General features: G+C 44.3%; 1 protein-coding gene across 2 annotated transcripts; it reads left to right on the plus strand.

The window, feature by feature from the left end:
• Positions 1–1,662: 1,662 nt before the first annotated feature.
• Positions 1,663–19,560, plus strand: TTF2 (transcription termination factor 2). Of its 2 annotated transcripts, none has more exons than XM_082278432.1 (23): positions 1,663–1,760; positions 1,843–1,958; positions 2,164–2,250; positions 3,356–3,422; positions 3,896–4,834; positions 5,692–5,818; positions 6,652–6,837; positions 7,062–7,219; positions 8,114–8,195; positions 8,498–8,611; positions 9,221–9,371; positions 10,053–10,158; positions 11,221–11,411; positions 12,269–12,422; positions 13,199–13,290; positions 14,013–14,095; positions 14,565–14,704; positions 15,463–15,633; positions 16,228–16,286; positions 17,177–17,330; positions 17,438–17,520; positions 18,515–18,589; positions 19,323–19,560. In XM_082278432.1, the coding sequence occupies exons 2-23, from the start codon at positions 1,876–1,878 to the stop codon at positions 19,465–19,467; spliced, it is 3,447 nt and encodes a 1,148-aa protein (XP_082134558.1). In that variant the 5' UTR covers positions 1,663–1,760; positions 1,843–1,875; the 3' UTR covers positions 19,468–19,560. The 2 variants fall into 2 exon arrangements, with proteins under 2 accessions (XP_082134558.1, XP_082134557.1); XM_082278431.1 differs by having other exon boundaries at positions 1,669–1,760; positions 1,843–1,954.
• Positions 19,561–22,120: the final 2,560 nt, after the last annotated feature.

The raw sequence follows: 22,120 nt of genomic DNA on the forward strand, positions 1-22,120 counted from the left end.
CCTTCCTGGGCTATCCCCTTCCTTACTTTGGTGGGTTACAGCCCTGCCTTACTTCGTATTTCAAAGAGAGGAAGACATGTGAGCAGGATAATTCCTTGGGGGTGGGTGTCAGTAGCAAATGGACTTAAGGACCAAGGATTTGCATTTGTTTACTCTCTCTCTGCTCCTCTGTGCCTCTACCTTTCCCCAGAAGTGCTTTCTTTGTATGAGGTTTTGCTGCAGGTTGTTTGGAAATCAGGAGCAGGATGTTTCCATCTGGGCAAAAACGAGGCGTATACTTGTTTTGTCTTTGTGTGACTTGTTCAGAGGCACAGAAGCGAAGTGTTGTGAGGCAGAGCCTCTGTCCAGTACTGTATTTAGACATCCTATTTGTCTGTGTTCCCGACTCAGAGATGTATTTCAGCACAAGCTTATGTCCATCTCTGGACAAAGCAACTTGACTTTCTGAACTAGCCTGAATCCCACTGCGTTCCCATGTAAAATATAACTGCATGCTTAAAATTCAGTACATGGTTTGCTGATTTAAGAACAGGCTGTTAGAGCAAGAACACTTAAGCTCCAGTAAGATGGCTCTTAGCATAATGCAGGAATAAACCAATTAATAATAGTGAGGTTCTAACTCCTGCGTTTTTTACTTCTTATGTGTTAGAGAAATTTGCATCTGTGGGCACACCTTAGGAAAAAAAGAACCAAAAATCCCAGTATTTGCCGGGAAACACCCTGCATCGAGGTCATTATTGCTGTCGTTAACATTACAATCACAGCTGCTTGTAGTACTGAACACTCCTTAAGCTATACACTTGCCTGGAAGTATTTTGTCTGCATCCCTTTTGTTCCATATTCCTGCTTCGGAACAAGTTGAGCAGAGTCGTTGCTGCATGTCAGAAGGGCACGTGCAAGTATGAATGCATCGTGGAGGAGTCGGTGCTGGCCCAAAACGCTCTTTTGTGTAGGAGAAAAAATTCCAAGGCACGTGTGAAAGCACAAAAGCGATAGTATTGTGTAAAAAGCAGGTTTTTCACACAGGTTCTGAGACAAATACAGCCTTCAGGTAGGTCAGGGGGGTTGCAAGAGTTTACACCGTGGCTGAATTTGGCTGCCAGAGTTAATATCGCTAATGTTGTTCGTATTTTTGTACACACCTTATAACCCTTCCGTAAGTCTGTTATTACCGGAGTCGTTCTCTCACTTGAGTTGTCGTTAACAAAAGCGGTAATTGAGAAATGCACACATTTTGTAAAACTGTATTTCCCATCTTAAATACAGAAGAGAGAAAAAACAACTTATCCCCAGTTCCTGATGTTTGTTTGTTTGTACTATTATTTCAACTTAAATTAATGTTTGAATATTTTACTTTCAAACGTATGTCCAGCTGGCAGGATAGACCTGTTAGCCGCGGCAGCTGGAGCCGTTTCCAGGACGGGGAGGTGTCCTGCGTGGAGCACGGCTCCTCCCTGCGCACCGGGCCGGCTTTGGGAGCGCGGCCGTGCCGGGTGTGATCCCGAGGCGGGGCCCTTGCCCGGGGCCCTTGCCCGGGGCCCGCCCGGCCCGCGCCCCTCATGGAGTGGCCACGCCCCATTAGCGTCTCCCTCACGCTTGTTCGCGCCCCGGAGGGCGCGGGGCGGGCGGGGATCGGGGCGCGCGCAGCGCAGCGCCGCGGTGATTGGCTGTGCCGCGCCGATCGGGGGCCGCCGGCCGGGCAGCATTGGCTGGTTCAAAGGGCTGCCCGGCCATGGAGGCTGTTCCGTGCGCCGAGCACGGTGAGGGGCGGCCCGGGGGGGCCCGGCGGGGTTTGGTGTGGGGGTCTCGGACTGACCAGTTCTGCTTTTCTCCGCTCCGCAGGGTCCCTCTGCTTGCTGAAAACGGGCGTCCGCGATGGCCCCAACAAAGGGAAGAGCTTCTACGTGTGCGGGACGCAGGGCCCCGCTGCCTGCGGCTTCGTCCTCCCGGCGCCGTAGGTGCAGGGCAGGGGGCGGCAGGAGGGGGACTGTGGGACAGGGAACACACGTGCCTGTCCTGAGGGAAGTTTACTGCTGTGTCAGCAGCCTCAAACCTGTTTTCTTACGTAATCTGTGTTTTGTCGCAAGTGATTGTTTTGCCGTGGCAGTTTCCTGGGCAGCTCGTCTTGTCTCTATTATTCCGCTTCTCCTTTCCTCCTTTCAGGGTTCCTGCTTCTCACTGTTTGATCCATGAGGGGTGCGTGGTGGAGCTGCAAGTCCTGGTTCAGCAGCCGGACAGAGAGGAATACCAGTAAGTTCCTCAAATTTTTAAAACCCGTGTGTCTGCCTTAAAACCTATGGTTTTAGGGTAAAACCTATGTTCCTTCTTCCTTCTTTATCCTATGTTTAGTTCTTAAAATAATCTTCTCAAAGTGCTTCTGACTAATGGTCCTTTCGTTTTTGCAGTTAGTGGTCAGAAAACTTGAATCCTGTGATTTAGCAGTTTTTCTGGAATGAGGATTTAACATCCACCTAGGCTGTACATGTGTCCTGTGGGGAAAGGAGGGCTATTATCAGATTATCCCATTTTTATGGTATATTTGAAGACTTACTTTGTAGCATGCTGCCTATTTGAAATAAAGATCGTCATTCTTAGGATCAGGAGGATCTTAGCTCTCTATTATTTATGAGAAGTGAGAGTTGAACTGCCAGCCATTCAAAGTGGAAATGGGGGTTTAATGTGCATGTTGAAATGTTTGGAATTGTTTTATGGTGACTGACTTGCAGTTTCCTTCTAAAATTGAAAAGGGTCGTCGAGCCCTGAGGCCTTCATTTACCCTGTTTCCAAATGTTTGCCACTTCTATTAGCAGTTATATCCAATAGTATAAACCTGGGTCATCAGATAATGTTTGTTTTTAACAGAATTTAACAGGGCTCTGTGGCTGCATTCATCCAAACTTAGCATCAAATTCACCAGTGTTACTTCTGATAAAGTACTTGCAGCAGTCCTGGTTGGCTGCTAGTTTGAAAAAGAAATCACATCCAAAGTATTTCTGTCCCTGAGTTGCTGTAAAGATGAGGTGGTCTGTGCAGTGTAGCTAAAAGAAGAGTTGTTTCCTTACACCTTGAAATCATAAGATGCTTCTAAGGCTCTAAACATAGATGGTATTTTTGCTTGAGCAGTTACTCTTCTATAGCTAAAGCGAAAAAAAAAAACCCCAAAGCCTAGGAATCTTTATCCAGAGAACACTGCTCTCTGTTGCCCATGTTCATGGCCTTTTGTTATGCAAAGGTCTGAATGTAAAGATGAACAGAACTTGTCTGTGATGCTTTTTGGTGCAAAATACTTTTTAAAGAGTGCTTAGAGCTTCTTTACTGGCTCCTGGGGTTGAAATCTTGTTTTAATCCTTGGTAGGTTGTTTTACCGGTGCCTTAAAAGTAAGCTGAATGGGAAGAAATGGTGTGGAAGCGTCCCATGGCAGGTATGAGTGTTTCCTTTGTATTCTAGTATCACCTCATTCCAGCATGATTTTTCATTCCATATACAGTAGTCACCTCTGAAAGTACTTAGTGGGAGATTTTCTGTCTGCTAACTGAAAAGTGTACGAGGCCTGCTGTTCTCTAGATGAGACTTCTCTTTCTCTTAGGTTGTGTGAAGTACTCACTATTCTTCAGTCTTAGAAGGAACTTGGATTTGATTCCTGGCTGTCCTCTTTTCTAGAGATTGTGGTGTTGGGACTTGATCCCAAAAAACAATGGGAATGGCAAAGGAAGTAGAAAACCAGCAGTTTTGTTTTGGATTTCTAATGAAACGTTTATCCTGATTGTGTTAGAATGATAGGAAGGATGATCTTGGTAGAGGATGAAGTCTTGTTTGAGGTGATCAGGTTGTGTGTGTAGTTAACAGGCTTTAATAATTTATATGTTAGCATTTATTCCCTTGTATAAATTACAGGATCCAAAAGCTACCAAAGTGTCAAAAGCCGTGGAATCCCAGCCCAGCACAGCACCTTTCTTCAATCCCACTAGCCAAAGAAATCCATTCAAAGTGCTGGACAAGAATTGTGCACCATCATCCTGGAAACAGATGAAGCAAGGAAATGGAGAGGAAAGTAAAGCAAAAGGAGTTAAAGCAGAGAATGAGAGAGTGTTGGTGTCACATAAAGAAAAGAAATCAACCTCTGATTCCTCCACAGAGACAGAACCTCTAGAAGAACTCAAAAATAAAAAGAAACCATCCACAGGAAGTAAAAGTGACTCAGAATTTCAGGAGGCTACAGTGTCTGAATCTAAACTTGGCCTTTCTGAGACCAGGAAAGGGGAAAATACGCTTTCAGAGGAAGAGAAATATGGTGGCAGTGGCAGGGAATCCAAGAAGCCTTCTGAGCATGTGGACAAGGAGCCAGGCGCGAGATCAAAACTCTTGCCACTAAGTCTTGGAAAGCAAAGTACAAGTACCAAGCCTCCAGTGGAGGAGCAGCTTGGAGACAAAAGCTTAAAAAGTTGTGGGGATAAAGAAACAAGAGAGAAAGATTGCACTGGTCAGAAGAATGGTGGAATTAAACTGGTGTCTAAAGAAGATGCCCTTTCCCCCTCAGGGGCACAGTCAGCATCGAAGTGTGCTGCCCTGAGGGGAGGTGCACAGGCAGAGCTGCCCAGGGCACAGCTTGGACCAGGGTCTCCTGGGGAAGCTTCTGGCAGTGACAGTGATGAAGTACAGTTTGGCTGTTCCTCCTCAGGTAAAAGTAAACCTGAGAAATCAGTTGAGATTCCTTCAGGAAAGAGTGTGCAGGGGACATCTTTGCCAGGAGCAGGAGCATCATGTCACATGGAAGGACCCAAGGACCCTAAAGTGCTTCATAACCATCTTGTAGTCCAGCTGAAACAGAAAAAGGTCATTTATTGCACCTATTTTGGGGGGTGGGGAGGGTGTTATTGTTTTCAGAGTCACTTCCCTTACTCATGACAGGCATCAGAATATGGTATCTCTTTGCAGCACAAACTCAAAATGTGGTTTAGGAAGATGTGGTGCGAGAGGGAATTCAGCCTATGTACAGACTGGTTGTATTAAGCAGATACAAAACAATTACCTATAAGGTAATACAGCCTTCTGCATTTGGGGATGCCCACCTGAGGTTGTGTCTTGTCTTTTACCCTGAAAGTAATTTGCATAAGATGGGATAGTGCACAGCCAGCTTAACTTTTGTAAATAACATGGCTGTTTCTGGTAGCATCTCTTGGCCTTGTGCAGTAGGAGTGATCTAGCTATGAAAGTTCACACTAGGATGAAGTAAACTTAACTACCTGTTTGCTTTTTTTTTTTTTTTTTTTTAAATAATTGCCAATCACTATGTTCTACAGTTTTTACTGTGAACCTCTCTGTTTGCCTAGAGTTCAGAAAAGAACCTCAAAATAAAGTCAGAACTGTTGTTTGTTCAAGTAGGTTAAATGTTGGGTGCTTTGAGAGAGGTCAAGATTGTCCAAGTCACTTGACTACCTGTTTCATAAAAAGGAGTCCCTGTGTCCTTCCATCTTTTCTGAAGAACACTAATGGTTAGTTTATTTTCTGCTAAAAGACTGTTTAATTGTACGGAATGACACTTGAAAGCTTTTGGAGATTACAGAACAGTATCAAAATACAAATCAAAATGAGATAAGATTAGTTCTGCTTAGACTTCTGACCAGATTGTTCTGTGTTGGCAGAGAGCTTGGTAACCACACTCAGGTTTTGGGTTTTTTTTGTGTTTGCAGAGTACATTGGCTACAGTGAACATTCAGCTGCTGCCAGATAAAGGGGAACGGTTATTAAAGCAAGTGCAGGATTTGGAAGCTGCACTCAGTGCTCTTAACATTTCAACAGCAGATACTAGTGAAAAAGGTAGGGATAATTGGTTTTTTTGCCTCCAGAAGTTTACAAAACAATTTCTCTTAAAAATAGTTGTTAATATGGAGGAAATACAGCATAAACTTATATATGGCCTGTGGTCTATAAAATGTTTGTTGAGATTTACTGAAGATGGAAAGTGTAAATTGCAAAATACGTGTCTGGGAGCAGATGAATGGAACAACTCAAAAGTTTCCTGTGAAATGTGGTGGCTTCCCAAGGGAGTTTCCTCGCACCATTTGGATCTAGGTTTCCAGCTTTGGCTACATGACTGAGACAGGTATCTCCATGAGAACATGCCAGTGAAGTGTTAACTCCCTCTGTTGCAGGATGGAACTGTGCTGTTTAGGCATGTTGTTGTGATTGAATATTCCAGTTACCAGATTCAAAATGAGCAGCTTCCAGTGTGCTATTCCTGAGAGAGAAAAGCTCATGAGCTCTTGGCCCATTTGTTCTTGGACGTTTCAATAGTTTTTGTGTTCAAAATATTGACAAGAGAGATCTTCAAGATTAATAAATCGTCTGGGAACAGTGTGCAAAACTGACCTTTTTGCACTACTCTGATCACAGTTGCAGAGTTCACTGTGTGCCTATAAACCACATACTGAGGCTGGAGCTGGACAAGTTGCCTGTCACAGCAGCAGGCCAAGAGCACATGTTGTAGTGGCTCAGGTGATGTGCTAACCTGCTATTAAATTGGTGTCACCACTTCACAGTATTTTGCAAGCAGACTGTTGGGCAAAATGAAGGCTCTTCTCTGGGCTGTAGAGCAAGGCTCTGAGGTTCACAGTGCAACCTTTTCAGCCTGTGCTTCCTTTCTCCTTAAGGGCAGGATAGCATGAGCAGCAGCTGCCACCATGAAGAATCTTTGTCTAACCCAGCTGGCAGGCCAGGTGGTACAAAGCTGATAGCACCACTCCCACTCCAGGATTCTTCAGCAAAGGCCTCTGCAGGCTCACACAGTCACCCCTTGGCTGCTGCTGCTTTGGGTTCCAGTGGCCAAAGGTTTGGAAGTAAGTATAGAAAGACTCTGTCATTACAGAGAACACTGTTGAGTACTATTTCTGAAATAATCCTGCAACTTGTGGATATATGTGAGAGTACTAAACCTTTTTTGTTACTGCGAGCTGCATACTGTCCCTCAGGCGTCTGCAGCCACTGAAGTCAATCTCTGAGGTGAAAGATCTGCTCGGAAAGTTAGCTTTGTAAACACATCTCTGGTACTCTATCTTTGCAGTGAGTGTTGGTGTGCAGAATCTGTATGGGGGAAGAATGACAGAAGACCGAATCAGGGCTGTACACAGGGCCACATTTGAGGCTATTAATCATCTTCATAAATCTCTAGAATCCTGTCCAACAGAGGAGACAGCAGCTGAAGATCCCTCTGGACTGAAGGTGGGTTGGCAAGGATGGAAGCTGTTACGCTGGTGAGTGAATCATAACCTCTGAGTAGTACCCTAGAGCATTCCTTCCTTCCCACTTTGACATACTTTGCATCCTAATGGAAGCAGATACTCTAATTACATTCCATCGATGTTGTTTGTACATGATGGGCAGAACAGAGGTGTGAGGAACAGTCTGAGAACCTCATTTTTCATTCTTCCTGGTGAACTGTAAGAAATAATCTTTCAAAAAAGTGTTGCAGGTGATTGAGTTCATGCAGTGTGATGGACTCCAGAGTAGTCAGTTCTGATTTGCCAAGAGCAGCTCTCTATCTGTGAGGTGATGCAGAACTCATGTTTGAGGTTATATGCGAGGTATTGGAAGGCACATGCCTCCACAAGATGGTGTGTAGATGCATATATGTTGTCACTTGTCACATTGTCTTGGGACCTTTTCAATGGTGGGGAAGGCCACTAAATGTCCTGTGGTGGTAGTATGTAGTCCCTCTTCCTGTTCTAAGAGTCTGTCAGGGTCTTAGATTCAGTGAGAAAAGGGGAAGTGTTCTCAATCCCTTTCCTTGACAGTGATAGGTGTTGTAAGCAAGGTAGTCTGGGGTGGACTTTCCAGCTGAACGAGCTGTTGTTATCTGCTCTCTCAGAGCACTGTGAGGTACTAGGCTGGTTTGTGCATGAGGCATTGGGAAGACTCATCTATGGTACTGCTGACCTCCTGTCTTGAGGAGTTGCCTACCTTAGGTATTGCAATCCATGTGGAAAAAGAACAGGTAGGTAAACTCCTTTTGGTAGGATTGTAGTTAAACATTTGAACAGGATAATTGGAACAGGAAGCAGAAGTGTCTAAATTTTGCCAGGTGTTTCCTTCAAATCCTCTGTCTCACCCCCTCAGGTTCCACTGCTGCAGCACCAGAAACAGGCGCTTGCATGGCTCCTGTGGAGAGAGAGTCAGAGGCCGTGTGGAGGAATTCTGGGTGAGCAACAGAACGGGAAAGTGGATTTTGTGGGATCTATGGCAGCAAAGTTTTGCATGTAACTTAGTTGGAGGCTAATTGCTGGTTATTTTGTAGGCATGTCAAAAGGTCTTGTTTTCTATGCCCTTTTACCAACTACAGGTATTAACCAATTACTAAACCATACCCTGAAATTTTCATCTGTGTATTTTTATTTTGCTGTGTTCCCTAGGGCACTTTCTGTTGTAGTATTTCCCTCAGTGTAGATCTCAGCTAAGGGGGCTCATTTCTGCAGGTGATAACTGGTGTGTGTCTTTTTGCAGCGGATGACATGGGCTTGGGGAAGACTCTAACGATGATTGCTCTCATTCTGGCCCAGAAGCAGCTGAAGACAGAGAAGAAGAAGGAGACGTTAGAAATATGGCTATCCAAAAATGGTACAGAGTTGTTGCCATCCTACAGCACATACATTACGATGAAGTGCCATTTGAAATGCCTAAAGCATTATAGGTTAATGGGTCGTAGAACAACACACTGTATCTGTGCTCACTTTCCTTCTGCAGGAAACTTTCATTTGGCTAAATTTTACTGTGCTTCCTTGCATGGCCTTTCTCTTGATCAGGGTCATTTTTGTCTTCCATTGGATGTGTAGGATTTTCCAACTCATTACTTTATATTATTTGGGGATTTTTTTTTTTTACTGTTTTCCTGAAACAGTTAAAGCCAACATATGCTGGGTTTGCAAAAGGTTTCATAGCTTTTTAAACATATGCATGGTTTTCATAAGGACTTAAAATATTTACTATTCACCTCCCTGTGACTGATCTTTTTTCTTTCCAACTCTCCCCCAATGATTACTTTTATCTTGTCCACAGACATTGGGGATGCTAGTGCTTTTTAAGAGTGTTGCTTCTGTGTCCACAGTCTGTACTGTATCCTCATGGAACTGGTTGGACACTCTTCTCAGTTGTGAATTTCCAAAAATTCTGTCATTGTTCTCATCTAATGTGAAGACATTGAAACCTGTCTGCAATATTTTCTTTTAGAGTCCACTGTTATCCCTTCTAGTTGCACTTTAGTCATTTGTCCTGCATCCTTGATCCATCACTGGAAGAAAGAGATTGAGAGACGTGTGGCCTTTGGCAAACTGAGGATCTATTTGTACCACGGGCCAAATCGAGATAAGCATGCAGAGGTGTAAGTGCTAAACCATAATATGACTAAGAAAAGCAAAGTGCTAGCAAGAGATTGTGTTTATCAAAGTTGAAATTCAGTGGCTGTAAAATGATGGAAGAATGTGAAGTATTGAAATGTGGAAGATCCAGAAAGTCAGGCTGATGTGTGCTGTCAAGGTGTATTTAGTAAAACATTTACTGGCCTGTGCCCACGCTCAGTGGTTCTGGTGGAGGCTTTTGCTGCTTCTGATAGCAAAAAAAAAGGTGTATATTCTCTAAAATACCTCTTGCATGCGAAGATTGTCAGTGGCAGTTTCTTCCATGCTTGTGCTTTATAGTTGTATTTTTTTATCAGCTGTATGTATAGATCAGAATATTTTCTAGACCTCTTCAGGCCATGCTAAGCAATATTCCTGGGTGTCAGGCTCTAAGTAGGGTGCATCCCATGTGGTGTGCATTCTGGACAATGGGCTTTTACTGTCATCTTGAGCTTGCTGTGTCTACTTCCAGTATCCATAAAACGGGGACGATGCAACTTTCCTGTTCGACTGCAATGAAGCTCAGTTTTCTGTAAAAGTCAGCATTTCAGCTCCTATAGAGCTGTGTTGTTCTTAAATGCATTCTTCAGCATGCATTTAGTCTGTCTTGCAAAATGAATTCCTTATGTGTTCTTGCTACTGATTACTGCTTTCCCTTTATGCAGGCTTTCTGGATATGATGTTGTTGTCACAACCTACAGCCTTCTCTCCAAGGAGGTTCCCACAAGCAAAGAGGAGGGGGAAGTTCCTGCTCAGGACCATGATGTGGGGGTGAGAAGCCATGATGTCGATAGGGAATTGCCTTAAGGTTTTATTCTGAGGTGTTGCAAACCACTGTTGTTTCAAGTAGCACCTTATATGTGCTACAGTGAGCAACAGCTTGATTTTTTTTCATAAGCCCCTGTTGATTGTTTTTATAAAAGCAAAGTGATGAGAGAAAGTGTTGTGAAGTGCAGCAAGAATAGATAAATTCACAATATATCTGTTCTGTAGAATTATAGAATATGCTACATTGAATACAGTTGAAATGTCTAAAAAAGTAATTTTAAGAATGCAGTGGTGAATCTTGTTCTCTTTTTGAGGTGAAGGAGCAGTAGAATCTCCTGTTTGATGTTCTTTGTTGCTTGAAGCACTAATGTCCCTCCAAACTGCCAGAAACCTGTTGTGCTCAGGCTCTGGGTCAGTCTGAATTGTGACTGAGGCAGCTTCCATGCTGCCTTGAAGAAACAGCAGTGTGCTGGCTGGGCTATGAAAATAATGAAGTGATTGCTGAGTGCTGACTGAAATGACTGCACAGTGTAGATGAAGTCCCATGCTGGTGTGGATATTGCTGTCTCCTACCTCTGTGCACAGCTCTAGATAAAGCTGTTGAAGAAAACAGGACTTTCCTGAAAACAGGAATTTCCTGAAACTTAGAGGTGGTTTCTATAACATTTTTGAGAGATCAGAATAATTATATGTGGTCCCTCATCTCAGCATAGCAAAATGTAACTGATACGAAACACCTCTTGAAGTAAGAACATTATATGATAAAATGTTAAAAGCAAGAAAATGAGCAAAATACTAGAAATTGTTATTAAGATCAGGCAAATACTTTGCAGTTTTCAGCTTATAAACTTTAAACGTGGAAGCTTTAAAGAGATGATTTTTTGAGACCATTTCTTACATGACAGTGTTGGGGCTGTCTTTCAAACCAAGACAGACTGTAAGAGCACAAATTGCTACTGACTAACATCAGGAAAAGGCTCCTTGCTGGAAAAATGTGTTTGCTTGTGGCTCCTTGGAGAGCCTAGCAAGGTTTTGATCCAGGTTATAGTCTGCTTTTTCTTTCAGAGTGGATCATCTCCCTGTTCCCCTCTGCTCAGGGTAGCTTGGGCTCGAATTATATTGGATGAAGCTCACAATATTAAGAACCCAAGGGTTCAAACCTCTATAGCTGTGTGCAAACTGCGAGCTAGTGCCAGATGGGCTGTCACTGGGACGCCGATACAGAACAACTTGCTGGACATGTACTCTCTCCTGAGGTGAGCTGGTTGCACATGACCACATGGACAGGGATCCAGTCCTAGTAATTCTTCTCTGATGAAGTGCTAAAGTAGTTTCTAAGTTTGAGATGTCCCTAAGATAGGTGTGAGATTAGTTATATTAACACTTGGTACTGGATTGCAGAGCCTGTGGTTGAGGCATTGCACAAGGCTGACCATGTGTCTGCTGTTGCTTGTAGCTTTTCTACCTCCATGGAGGACAAAGGGCAAATTACTTTGTATCTCTTATGACTTCAGGATGAGTATGCACAAAACCAATTTTAATGAACAGAGGTTTTATGAGTTAATCCCCGTTGTTAGCAGGGCAGCCTGGGAGGACCTTCTCAGAGTGTTGTGCTGCAAGGGCATTGAAGGAAAGGGTGAAAACTTTGGATTCTCTGAACAATGATGAACAGGTGCTCCTCATTGCTGAGGGGGGGGGGGAAGACTACAAATGGTGTTGGAGAACCAGAGAGAACTTGCATTTGAAATTAATTTTGGATAATTGAAATTAATTGTCAAGTAAGAAGTTTGACAGATGAATATGCTTTTTGGCAAGTGCCTGCAGCTGGATGTCCTTTGTTTGCTGGTGATGCTTGAAACATTATGGGCTAAGAGGAGATGATGAATCAGAAAGAGGTGCATACAGTGTTAGTGATGGAAAGACATCTGAGCAAACAAGTTATCACCGCCATTACACTGGAAATGTTTTGCTGCTCCTTGGTGATGCAGTTAGGGCATTTGGAAATGGTTTCTTTTGGTAGCAAGGAATAGCAAGGAATTGGGGTCTGGGCACTCCAGAGTAACTGAAGAACTCTTCTGCCCTTGGTATGAAGTCTCCTTCCTTCCTGTCATAGGTTTCTACGTTGCTCTCCTTTTGATGAGTACAAGGTGTGGAAGTACCAGGTAGATAACAACACAAGGAAGGGGGGAGAGAGGCTAAGCCTCTTAACCAGGAGCCTGTTACTGCAGAGAAGGAAGGACCAGCTGGATTCAGCTGGCAAGCCCTTGGTAAGAACTTCACCCTTGACAACTATTGCCATCATTCCATTGTTTTCCTTGCAGCAGACAGTTATTTACATGCATAAATTTGTTAATGGGTGGGGTTTCCTGTCTGTTGCACTCTCTTGAGCAAGAGGAGCAAATGCCTGTGGGATGCTTTTGTTGCTTACCCAGAAAGTAGAATTAAGGAGAATAATGAAACCTTTCAGTCATAAATCACATACAGACAAAAATATGTCAAGTAATTGCATGTAGATGGCCACTTAGTGGAAAGTTAGTCTAGATCACTGGACTAGCTTAGATCTCTGAGAACCCAAGCTGCCACATGTCAAATAGACTTGGTGTGTGCTGTAGCATTGGCTTTCTGCATTGCTTTTTACAAACAGTCCCTTAAACGGAGTATTAGGTCATAGGTGTGTTTTAAGCCTTTAAAATGTATAGTTGTGGTGTACTGTCTGATTTTGAATGGGGAAATAAGCTACTTTACCAACACAAAAATTAATCCCTCTGTGGTAGCTGTCAAGCAGTTCATACTTAGTAGCTCCTGCCTCCTGTTACTGGATGAGTTGGAATAAAGATTTTATCTTGAGCGTTAACCAGGCTCCTTGGAGTTCCGTGAGTGTCTGTGTTGTGTCATAGTTACATTAATACACATGGCTTTAGTGAACAGACAGCTGTCTTCTGAGACCTAAGAGTACTGTGTTAAATCTTGGATTGCTGGTGTTGGTGATGGTCTGTAAGGTTTTTGCACTACGTACATCTGATCCTGTGAATTTTCACTTCAGGTGTCTCTGCCCCAGCGCAGCACACAGCTGCATCAGTTAAAACTTACAGCAGAAGAGCAGTCTGTGTACAATGTGCTCTTTGCAAGATCCAGGTATGAATGTGGGTAGGGATATGGTATTTTTTGGGTTTGTTTCTTTTTGATAGGGAAATCAGAAGAGAAATTCACTTCAGATGAGAGGAGCTTTTGGACGAACTCCTGTTAGTTTTTTCCCCTTCTGATTGATCTGTCTAGTGTGCTTGAAAATACATTGCTTTTTCTGGTAGTAGACAAAACTGATTAATTTCTTTTCTCCCATATATTTATGCCTTGTATGAGCTTTGTATTCTAGCCTTACACTTAATCTCACTGATTTCAAGACTCCAAAGACTTGGAATTGCAACAAGTAGTTCTTAAATGATGATGTGTGAGTACTTGTAAAGGAGAGAATTATCATCTTTGCTCTGTGATTCTTGTACAATTAGAAATTATGCTGGCTTCTCCAGATAGCTGTAATGCAAGCCAGCATCACTTTGTGTTCTCCTAGGCTCTTTCAGCAGTTTCACTGTGAAGACTTTTCCTTCCTTTTAAATATACATTTAAAGGTGTTCTCATACTCAAAAAGCAGACTTGCTTCCTCTTGTGATTTCCAAAATGCATCTTTGGTTTTGATCATACTCAAGTTAAACAAAACGGAGTCGTTTTTTGTGATCATTTTGTGACTGAATGATTAATGAAACCTTCCTTACCTTAATGCATCATCAGCTTGCTAAGCTCGGGTCCCTCTTGCCTTTTTTCTTGCTGTGAATCCCAGTGTCTTTGTCTTGTTTTTCCAGGTCAACACTACAATCCTACCTAAAGAGACAAGAGCAGAAAAATGAAGACAGAGAGTATGATGGTGGTAACCCCTTCGAGAAAGGTTTGAGCACACCCTCCCCTGAAAACATTTGCAAAAGTGGCTCTTAAGTGCACAGTTCAGAAGGGGGAACAGACCTGGGGTCAGGACTTAGAATTTCTTTGGAAAATGCTCCCCTGATGTTACAAAGAGTCATATCTTAATATTCTAGAAGTGTGTTCTCATTGTTTTAGCTCTGGGAAAATACCTTAACCTTCCTGGGACTAAAATTTCCTTTGAAATAAAGGTCCAATTGCTCAGAGAATAGATGTCAGTATTAGTGTATGGTAGATGATACTCTGACTTGTCCTGTTGCTGTTTTTTTCTTCTTTTTTTGATTAAAGTGAGGGTAGATGGGTTCCTATGTTAAATCAGGTATTTGCTTGCCTGTTGACTCTTGACTCCTCTTCATGAACCTCTTCCTGAAAGTGGATGGACAGTGCTTGGAAATGTCTCCAAGAGCTCTTGATGTTTTGTCTTCCTTCCTTGACAGTTGCACAAGAGTTTGGAGTCAGTCAAAAGGAATTTCCAGCAGGCTCAGAAAGTGCCTCCCAGGTCTCAAGTACTGTCCATGTCTTGTCCATGCTCTTGAGGCTCCGTCAGTGCTGCTGCCATCTCTCCTTACTGAAAGTGGTAATTGCATTATGTTGTAGTGGTGTGAGGGGTTTTGTGGGGATTTTATAAGTGTTTATGTAAGTTAACAGACTTGGTAACACCTCTGCTTCTCTTAGCTATGGGAATATGAACAGAGTCAATTTTAGGACTCTGTGTTTTAAAGCCCAAGATGTTTTAGATGGGCTTACCTTTTACCGAAGAGCTCCCCAGCATGACTTACATGGGCAGCTGTGTCTCTAGAAATACCTTTATTCAGATAAAAAGGGAACTAGAATTTTAATGGTAAAAAAGTCTTAATCTTAACCTAGCCTTGAAAAGTGCACAAGTGTAGCTTGTTTCAAGGGCTTGTGTGTTGGAGAGCTCTCTAAGTGCTTTGAGGTTGCCTTGCCTGAAGCAGACTGATCTTTCAGGAGTTCTTGGCTCTGTCACATAAAGCAGCTGTGGAGAAGTTCAGCTATTAGGGGAACAGGCAGGAATTTATGTTCTAACATCTGTAATCCTGCAGTTGTTAAATGCTGGGGGGGGAGTCTGAGGAGACTAGACCACAGGAAATGGCTAAGATCACATGCTTTCCATACACTGCCCCTTTTGGGGCAGAATAAAGGTCCAAAGGGACTGTTGTCCGATCCAGTAGTGTTTCTTAATTGTTCTGTCTTCATATTGCATAGCATCCTTCAAAGCTGGTGTCCTCAGCAGGTATGGTGCTGGCTGGATCAGCACTGAATTTGATCTCAGGCTTGGCTGTGATCCCTTATTATATTGCTTTCTTTCCACAGGCTCTGGATCAAGTTAATTTGAACAGTGAAGGCCTTGCACTCTCCATTGAAGAACAACTTGGTGCTTTGACACTCTCTGAGCTCCAGACTTCTGATTCCAAATCAACAGTCTACCTCAATGGCACAGCTTTTCAAACAGATATCTTTGATATCACCAGGGAGAGCACCAAGGTATTCTGGTTGTGGCGTTCTTACCTTCCTTGAGAAGCTTGGATTTTAGCATTTTGCCTCTTAAGTGGCTCATGAATTGTCACACCTTGGTAATTGCAGATCAGGCTATGTGTCCAATTTAGATGAAATCAGATGAGTAGGTTGATAGCCTGCTGAACTCCTTCTGGGAAGGCTCCAACTACTCAGGTGTTATGGGGTACTTCTAATAAAGTTGTGAGAATGTGACTGCTGAAAAACTGTCAGTGAAAATCTTAAACAACAGATTCACAGAAGTTCAGAAGAGCTTGCATGTGAGACCATGGTGTTTGTGAAGAGCTAGGAAAAAGAGATGGCAACAAGAGGAGAGATTGCAGTAACTTCTTATAGGAAGGTTGGAATCTGTAAGATAGGCTTGTATGAATGGATGTCCTGACCCTGTTTTCTGTGGTAGTATTCTTAACAATGACTATTAAAATCTCTTCATACTCTAAGCACAAAAGAAATTCCAGTTGAAAAGCTGTTTTAATCACTTTCTACTTTAATTAAGAACATGCAAGCATGAGCTGGATTATGAGAGCAAACAGACTAATGTTTTGGATTTTTTTTTTCCTGCAGATAGCTCAACTCTTGGCCGAATTGAAAGCTATTCAGAGTCACTCAGAGCCACAGAAAAGGTTGGCACGTGTGTCCTTTTCTTTAGACATAGTGATGGAGAGAAGCACACTGTTTCTTGACAACAGCAGAAATAGTTTAAAATAATTTAATACAAAACTCACGGTATGATAAAATGGTGACGGTACTGCAGTAGTTGAACACAAGTGTTGAGGAAAAAAAAAAGTCTAAGATAAAAGAGGGGAGTTTAGGATATAGGTAAGTGTAAACATAAGGGAATGTGTGAGAAATCTCAGGCCTTGAGGCCCAGGAAGACTATTCTCCAGAAACAGGGTTGGGAATAATTTGGTTGTGATGAGAAATATTTGCCCACCCCACAACCCAAAAAAAGTGGAGGACTAAAGCAGAGATTAAAACTGAACCTGTTAGAGATAAAGGAATGCATTGATCAGAAGACTTATAGAAAGCTTTTTTCCAGTCTTTTCCAAAAAGGCATTCCCTTCATAATGGGAGAACCAACATTGCTTTTGTTCCCTTTCAAGACACTATTAAACAAATTATTGCCTCACAAACTGTTTAGTCCAAGAAATTGGGGAGTGAGAGGCTATGGGGAATCTAAATTTGGTGTTGCTATTGATTTTTACATTTTGCAGAAGAAGGTCAGTGATGTGACTCAGATTTGTGGTTGGGAGGTGGAAATGTAAAATCCAAAAACAGAGGTGAAAGTTACAGATTAAATTAAATTTATGTGAAGTTTACTGGGTATTAGCCTTCCACAGCAGGTTCTACCACTACACCTACAGGTGCTTCTCTTTCTGAATTGGGAAGGGGCTCCAGTTTGCAGTGGGGAAGGGTGCCTGAATTGTTGTAGCCCCTTGGGTGAGACACTGCAATGACCAAACTGTTCCAGTACACAGAGAGCTGGTTGTGAACTCCCTGTTCTCTCCTGCAGCGTGGTTGTCTCTCAGTGGACGAGCATGCTCAAAGTTGTGGCTGTGCACCTCCAGCGCCTGGGGCTGAAATATGCCACAGTGGACGGTTCTGTCAATCCCAAACAGAGGATGGATGTGGTAGAAGAGTTCAATAACAATCCCAAAGGGCCTCAGGTATGCAGTCAGGGCAGGGAGACAGTCCCTAGTGCTGCTACGAGCAGCTGTGATGTCTGACTTCATGACTGTAAACTGGTTCCTTAACTCTCTTTTGGCCTTTGAAGGTAATGTTGGTCTCGTTGCTGGCTGGAGGCGTTGGCCTGAACTTGACTGGAGGAAACCATCTCTTTCTCCTTGACATGCACTGGTAAAGAGAAATACAAATTCCATCTTGGAGAGGATATTTAGGGAGTGCTGCTTGCTTTCTCACTGCATGTATTGTGATGTCTGATGCAAGTGGGTTAGGAGGGAAGTGTTTAGCTTATAGTAGGGGCAAATGGTTAACTGTGGAAAAGTTTTTACTACAGCCTTCAACCAAGACACTGATTTGTCAGTCCAGTGCTCAGTGCCATGAAATACAGTGCTGTAGGGGCAAGAAAAAATAGAGCATAACAGCAATCCAAAGAAGCACAGGTATGCAGCTCCGTATCACAAAAGGCTACTGGGGACTTGGCAGTCCCTGGCTTAATTTCTTGCAGTAATGGATATGGTGCAGTAATGCCTACAGGCAGTTTGGCTTGAAACAAATTGATTGTGTTGAGCATAGCCAGTAACTGGGCGTAGCTAGAGTACCTTTGGGTTTTACATATGAAAACAGTGTGTGCCAGCTTCTGATATTTGTGTTGTCTCAAAAGTCAGAATCGCAGGTTTTTTCAACTAAATATTACTCATGAGAACTTAAAAAGCAACGTAATGAGCCTCATACAAAACCAGCTGCTGAGTAGCAGCATTAAGGAGATGCTTCTACAATATGGAAGTTACACCAACAAGTATTCCTAGTATTTTGTTAAATGGACCCATTTCTTCTGTAAATATTTTGGAGTGATGGCCTCTTTCACTGGGGTTTGCCTTTCTGCTTCACTCTCTTTCCTCACCAGCTACTTAGCTTTCTCTGAGTACCAGCTGTTGGCCAGACTTGGGGCTACGTGGACCGGTGGTCTCAGTCATGCAGTTGGCTTTGTGTGGAGTTGTAGAATACTTCTACCTGGGGCAAAGGGAAATGCAGTCAGGGTGAATGCTGGCCATCAGGCTGGTAAACCTGAGGTAGTCTGGGAGCAGTTTTAGTTCTACAAAGGAAGAAAACAGAATTCCCTGGAGGCAGGAAAATGAGGCAACTATTTTTTTTTCTTTTTACCTTGCAGGAATCCTGCTCTGGAGGACCAGGCATGTGACCGCATTTACCGTGTGGGGCAGCAGAAGGATGTTGTGATACACAGGTCAGCATTTTACTTAGCAGAATGTGGAGCTGCTCCTTATATACTGTCTGGCTTGAGTCAGTGAGACAAGTCCTTGGTTTCTCTACTTAGAGCTAGACACAAGGTCTGACAGTGGCATTGAGGTTTGGGCACTGAGATAAAAACGTTCTCATGTGTTCTGTGTGGCACTTGCATGCATGTTGCTGTCCTGACAGCTAGCAGGGGTTTCTTGTTTTTCAGCCTGTGGATTAGTGGCAATGTCCTGTTCATTCCTTAGAACAGTTTGGGCACCAAACCATCTCTCTTAATTGAGTGGAGATTCTAACAAGTGGGAAAGTTGACTTTTAGAAAAAACATCTGTAACTAAGTACTAAAAGATTTAACTTAGTTACTCTAAATGCAAATTCAAAGACTGGAATCTAAAATGCTATTTTGGGTACAGTGGTTTTGGTATAATAAGTGCCCATCAGTTAACAAGCAATCATTCTTTACAGGATTTTGTCACAGAATTACTGTTACTTTAGATGACCTGAAGTGCATCAGACTTATATTTGAAATGTTATCATAGTTGTATATGAGGACAGCTGGTTTCTGTTCAGAGGTGTGTTTTGTCAGTCACATAATTTGCTAATTATTAATTTCTAAGTAAGATGAATCTTTCAAAATTTACTGGGGAAGTGTTTTTATAACACACTTTTTCGTCGCACTTGAGATCATGTGGCTTTTTGTCTTTTGATTTTATTTTTTTTTTTAGGTTTGTCTGTGAAGGAACAGTAGAAGAAAAGATCCTGCAACTCCAGAAGAGGAAGAAAGGTCTTGCCCAGCAGGTTCTGTCAGGCAAAGGAGAGACCTTCACAAAGCTCACTCTGGCTGACCTCAAAATTCTCTTTGGCATCTAATTATCTTTTGCAATACCCAACAGAAACTAATTTATACCTACAAGTAACCGTGCAGCCTTCAACATAAGACTTCTGTTTTGAGGTGGTCATTTATTTTGAACAAACAACTACATTTTTGTAACTGTTCTGAAAAGTTATCAACTTCCAGAATTTGTTTCAATACTGATGTTTGATCGTGTATCCAAAGATTAATACAGTTATAAGTTAAGCTATTGTTTTGCAACAAAAGTGTGCTCGTTTCTTGTTTGTATGAATGCCTTCTAGTTAGAAGACTTTCCTTTTCAGGACAGGAGATGCACTGGCATAAGTGAAACAAGAGCAAGGGAGACAGACATGAGGCGGGAAAGTTCAGAGGTTGAGTGGTGAGGTTGGATGGGCATGAAGGAAGAAAAAAAATTGAGCACGATGCTATAAGAAAACTATATAAACTTTAGAATTTTAAGTAACAAAAGTAAGGAAGGACTTAAAAGAATACTTCACTTTCTCCTTTGTTCTTGAGGACTTTTTCTGTTTAAGTGAAGAACCATTTTTATACCTGCTCAAAATCCATACTGAAGCAGAGAAGTAGATTTCTATGAAACAGAACCTGAGTTCCTAATTGTTGTGGGGTTTTTTTCCTGAGTATTAGTTTTGAGGAAATTCTGAAGGTCTAGCATCTACCTCTAGCTGCCATCTCATTAACTGGCAAATTACTGCTACAGTGTGCTGTGAATGTGTGAATTTGGCATTCAAAGTCAAATTATTTTAAAAGAATAATAAATAAGTGGTGTTACTTCAGTTTGCACAGTTATCCGCAGAACTGAGCAAAACTCTAAATACTGTCAGTCCAGGTGTAAGCAGGTCTTTGCAACACAAAATTCTTGGGTCTCTGGTGGAGGGGCTGAGAGTAGCCTTGACCTACGGTCGCTGAGGCTGTGACAGAACAGCGGTTCCTGCTGCTCAAGCGGTGTTTCAGGCACGTCTGTCGGGGGCGTTTACCCAGTGCCTGGAGGCTGTAAGGGGCTGCTGGGCCGCTGTCCCTTCTGTTCGCGTGCTCGAGCCAGGCCGCACGGTGCTTGCGTGTCCGGGGCACTCCGGGCTGCGGCGGAGGCGAATGGGGCCGGCCGGGATGTTTCTTCAGCGGTCAGGATGGCCGAGCGGTCTAAGGCGCTGCGTTCAGGTCGCAGTCTCCCCTGGAGGCGTGGGTTCGAATCCCACTCCTGACATACCTTTTTCTTCTTTTTCGCCTGCGCCCCGTGCGGTGGTTTTGCCTCGTGCGCCCGCCAAACGCGGGTGGGCGCGCAGGGGCCGCCGTGGGTGGGCGAGCGGAGGAGGGAAGTGTGCCAGGGCCATGCGTGGTGCCCACGCGTTTGCGCTTCCGTTCGGCGCGGGCGAGGCCTCGCGGATCGGCTCGGGCCGGACCGGCGCCGCGTGGGCCGTGCGAGTGTGGTCAGCACCGCCCTGGCCACAGTCAGACATGTGCCAGGCTGGAAGAGCTGCTTGCACAGCGGCCGGTTAGCTCAGTTGGTTAGAGCGTGGTGCTAATAACGCCAAGGTCGCGGGTTCGATCCCCGTACGGGCCACTTCTTTTTTGAAGCTTCCCGCTGGTTTTGGGGGCCGCTGCTGCGGCTTCTCCCCCGCCTTCCTTGGGTCCGATCAGCACAAGGGGACATAACCCCGCCCTTTTGCAGGAGCCCACACCTTACCACGATCGCCTACAGAGCCGCGTAAATGCTGCTGCTGCCGCCGCTGGGGCTCCGATTTCATCAGCCGGGGCTGTTCCTCGGGCGGGGAGGGTGTCCAGCCGGGCGTGCGGAAGCGAGGGGCTGAATGAAAGGTGTTGCCCAAGGCTGACCTGTCACGGGCGGTCCCCGCGGGCCGGCACAGCCCGATTTCCTGTCCGAAACGACGACGGGCCGAGACCACAGTCGGCGCTAGAAGACGCCCTCCGAAGCGGCGGCAGCTGAAACCATGGGGACCCTTCAGCCTCTGCGGGGCAAATGACGAAAACGATCGGCTCCCGCTACTCAGACAGACACGATACGGGCAGCGGGTACGAGAAGAGCTGAGCGGAGGCGGGAGGGCGAGCGGCGCCTCCTCCAAAATAAATCTACGAGAAGGCCGGGAATAGCCCAGGCACCGCTGGGATTCGAACCCAGGATCTCCTGTTTACTAGACAGGCGCTTTAACCAGCTAAGCCACGGCGCCGGGTGGGCCGGGGGGAGCCCCGCCTCGCCCTGCCCAAAAAGGCGGGGGCCCTCCCGGGGGCAACCCCTCCCTACTGGAGGGTCTCCGCTCCGAGCTGGCGCTCTCGGGGAGTGGCTCCTAATTTCCTCATTTTCCTTATTTATTACTGGTGACAATTTCCGTTGTGTCAAAAAAAAAGAAAACAGGCAGACAGTGAGCGGACTTCGGACACTGGAGAGGGAGGGAATATTCAGCAGGAGGAAAAGGATCTGCTCGTAGTCGGCAGGATTCGAACCTGCGCGGGAGGATCCCAATGGATTTCTAGTCCATCGCCTTAACCACTCGGCCACGACTACCGGATATATGCACATTTTGGTATGCCGCATTTCCCCGCCTAGGCGGCGGCTCCGCCCCCCTCACCTTTTCCAGCCGTTTCCCTCTCGCGCTTTCCCAGTTCGGCGCCGCCCAGGCCGAGGGGCGGCGGGAA

The sequence above is a fragment of the Coloeus monedula genome (assembly GCF_965178545.1).
Source record: "Coloeus monedula genome assembly, chromosome: 3".
Taxonomy (NCBI): Eukaryota; Metazoa; Chordata; class Aves; order Passeriformes; family Corvidae; genus Coloeus; species Coloeus monedula.